The sequence below is a fragment of the Palaemon carinicauda genome, chromosome 5 (assembly GCF_036898095.1).
Source record: "Palaemon carinicauda isolate YSFRI2023 chromosome 5, ASM3689809v2, whole genome shotgun sequence".
Lineage (NCBI taxonomy): Eukaryota > Metazoa > Arthropoda > Malacostraca > Decapoda > Palaemonidae > Palaemon > Palaemon carinicauda.
Window position 1 is genome coordinate 119,544,213 of NC_090729.1, and position 1,914 is coordinate 119,546,126.

Genomic DNA, 1,914 nt, shown 5'->3' on the forward strand with positions numbered 1-1,914 from the left:
CCAAAGGCAACAAGGAAGCATTTCATAAGCTTGAAAAGGTTGGAGAAAGTTATTTCCATCTAACCTGTTCGAAGGAAGAACTTAAACTTATGAGAGAACTAATGAATCGAGGTCACGCTGATACGATGACCAAGGCCTGGTGCTTGATGAAAGACAGTTTCATATGTAGTAAGATAAATTTGAATGGCACCACCGAAAATTTGGGCAAAGAAGGGGACATTGGAGAATTGAAAGACCTAGAGGAAGGAAGTTCGTTAGTGCCAGAACACCAACAGTCAAAGAGTCGTCATAATCATACCTTGACTAAGTCAATAGACTTGGTGGAGGAGGCCAATTATGAGCAGAGGGACAAACTGAGAGTTATAATAGAGGAAGAGGAGGAAGAGGATGAGGAGGAAGAAGAGGAGAAAGAAGAGGAGCAGGAGAAGGAAGAGGAGCAGGAGGAGGAAGAGGAAGAGGAGAAGGAAGAGGAGAAGGAGGAGGAAGAGGAAGAGGAGAAGGAAGAGGAGGAGGAGGAGGAAGAGGAGAAGGAAGAAGAAGAGGAGAAGGAAGAGGAGCTGGAGGTGGAAGAGGAAGAAGAGAAGGAAGAGGAAGAAGAGAAGGAAGAGGAAGAGGAAGTAAACGACCAAGCTGAATTTAGAGAGGAGGTTAGTGGGCCAATATCAGAAGGGAAAATAAACCGCAGGCAACTTATCATGGACTCTTTAAGTGGACGTAATGATCAAACCTTAAGAGATATATTGCCTCGGGTGATATTCAAAGATCCCTTTAGGAGGGTAAAAAAAGATGATTTCGAAGACCAAGAAGAAAATCTCGAACAAGATTCAGAGCTTCCTATACCTCGTAAGGACAGCATATATTATCCGAGAGAGCCACGAAAATTTGACATCCTTAATGAAGACGAAAAAAGTCAACTCTTGAAGAAGATTGACTTTTACAAACAAAGTCTTCCATATCATGTAATTTTAGGATGCTCTGAGAACCCAACGAGAGAAGAAGTTGAAGAAAGCTACAAACATGCCATGAAATCATGGATTCAAATGTATGGACAGTTTAACATTAGACGTCGTGGATTTGAGGGAGCCGAGCTTGTCCTCGGAAAGCTGACGGAGGCTTATTTGTACCTTAAATCTTCAGAGGAAGAGCGACAACTTATTTTATATTTAGTGAATTTGCATAAATATACAGTGGCAAGAGCCTGGGACTTCTTAACAAAAAATAATTTCTTTGATGAAAAAAAAGAAAACAAAGATGAATATTAAGAAAATGGGATGAATATAGAAAAAAAGTTCTAAAAAACAGAAAATCCCCGGTAAGAAAATATAATTTTGATAATGATAATAGATTTGATGCGGATATTATAAGGTTTTAAAAGTTTTGGGTGTCTGTGTTAGTGTATAGAGAAGGATAGGCCTAGAGTATAAAGAAGGATAAAGAAGCAGCCCTGTGAAAACATGAAAGTGAGAAGGAACCATAAGAAAAGCTCCTATATCCCAAGCAAGGCTGAGCCACCTAATGTCAGGTGATAAGGTGGGACACCAAAAGACCTGGCAGACGGTACAAGTTAATTAACTGATTTAGAATACGGAGACGAAACCAACACTGAGGACTAAAAAAAAGTTTTTTTTTTTTGCAGCAGCAGCTATGGGAAGAGAAAATGGAGCTATGGGAAGAGGAGATACTGAGGGGGGATTATGAATTGTGGGAGTTGAATGTGGGCAAAAGACTACTTCAAAGAAGAAGGTTATCTTCACTGGGGTCCATTTAGTCAGTGATTGTGAGGATGAGGGCCCCCCACGAATGGCGATTTTGCCTCTCAAGGATGAAGAAAAACTTTTCCTTCAAGAAGAGTCAAAAGAGTAAATGTTGTGAAAAAAAAGAAATAATGAAAGACAAGAAACAAAAAGTAAAGAA

At 39.9% G+C, this 1,914-nt stretch overlaps 1 protein-coding gene across 1 annotated transcript in view; it reads left to right on the forward strand.

Annotated features, from left to right (window-relative positions):
- LOC137641106 (glutamic acid-rich protein-like) overlaps window positions 1-1,262 on the forward strand; it is a 3,000-nt gene extending 1,738 nt beyond the window's left edge. Inside the window, exons 2-3 of the mRNA XM_068373552.1 lie at window positions 1-436; window positions 686-1,262. The exon at window positions 1-436 is cut by the window's left edge and continues 29 nt beyond it. Coding sequence (XP_068229653.1) covers window positions 1-436; window positions 686-1,262 — 1,013 coding nt within the window. The remainder of the gene's footprint in view (window positions 437-685) is intronic.
- Window positions 1,263-1,914: the final 652 nt, after the last annotated feature.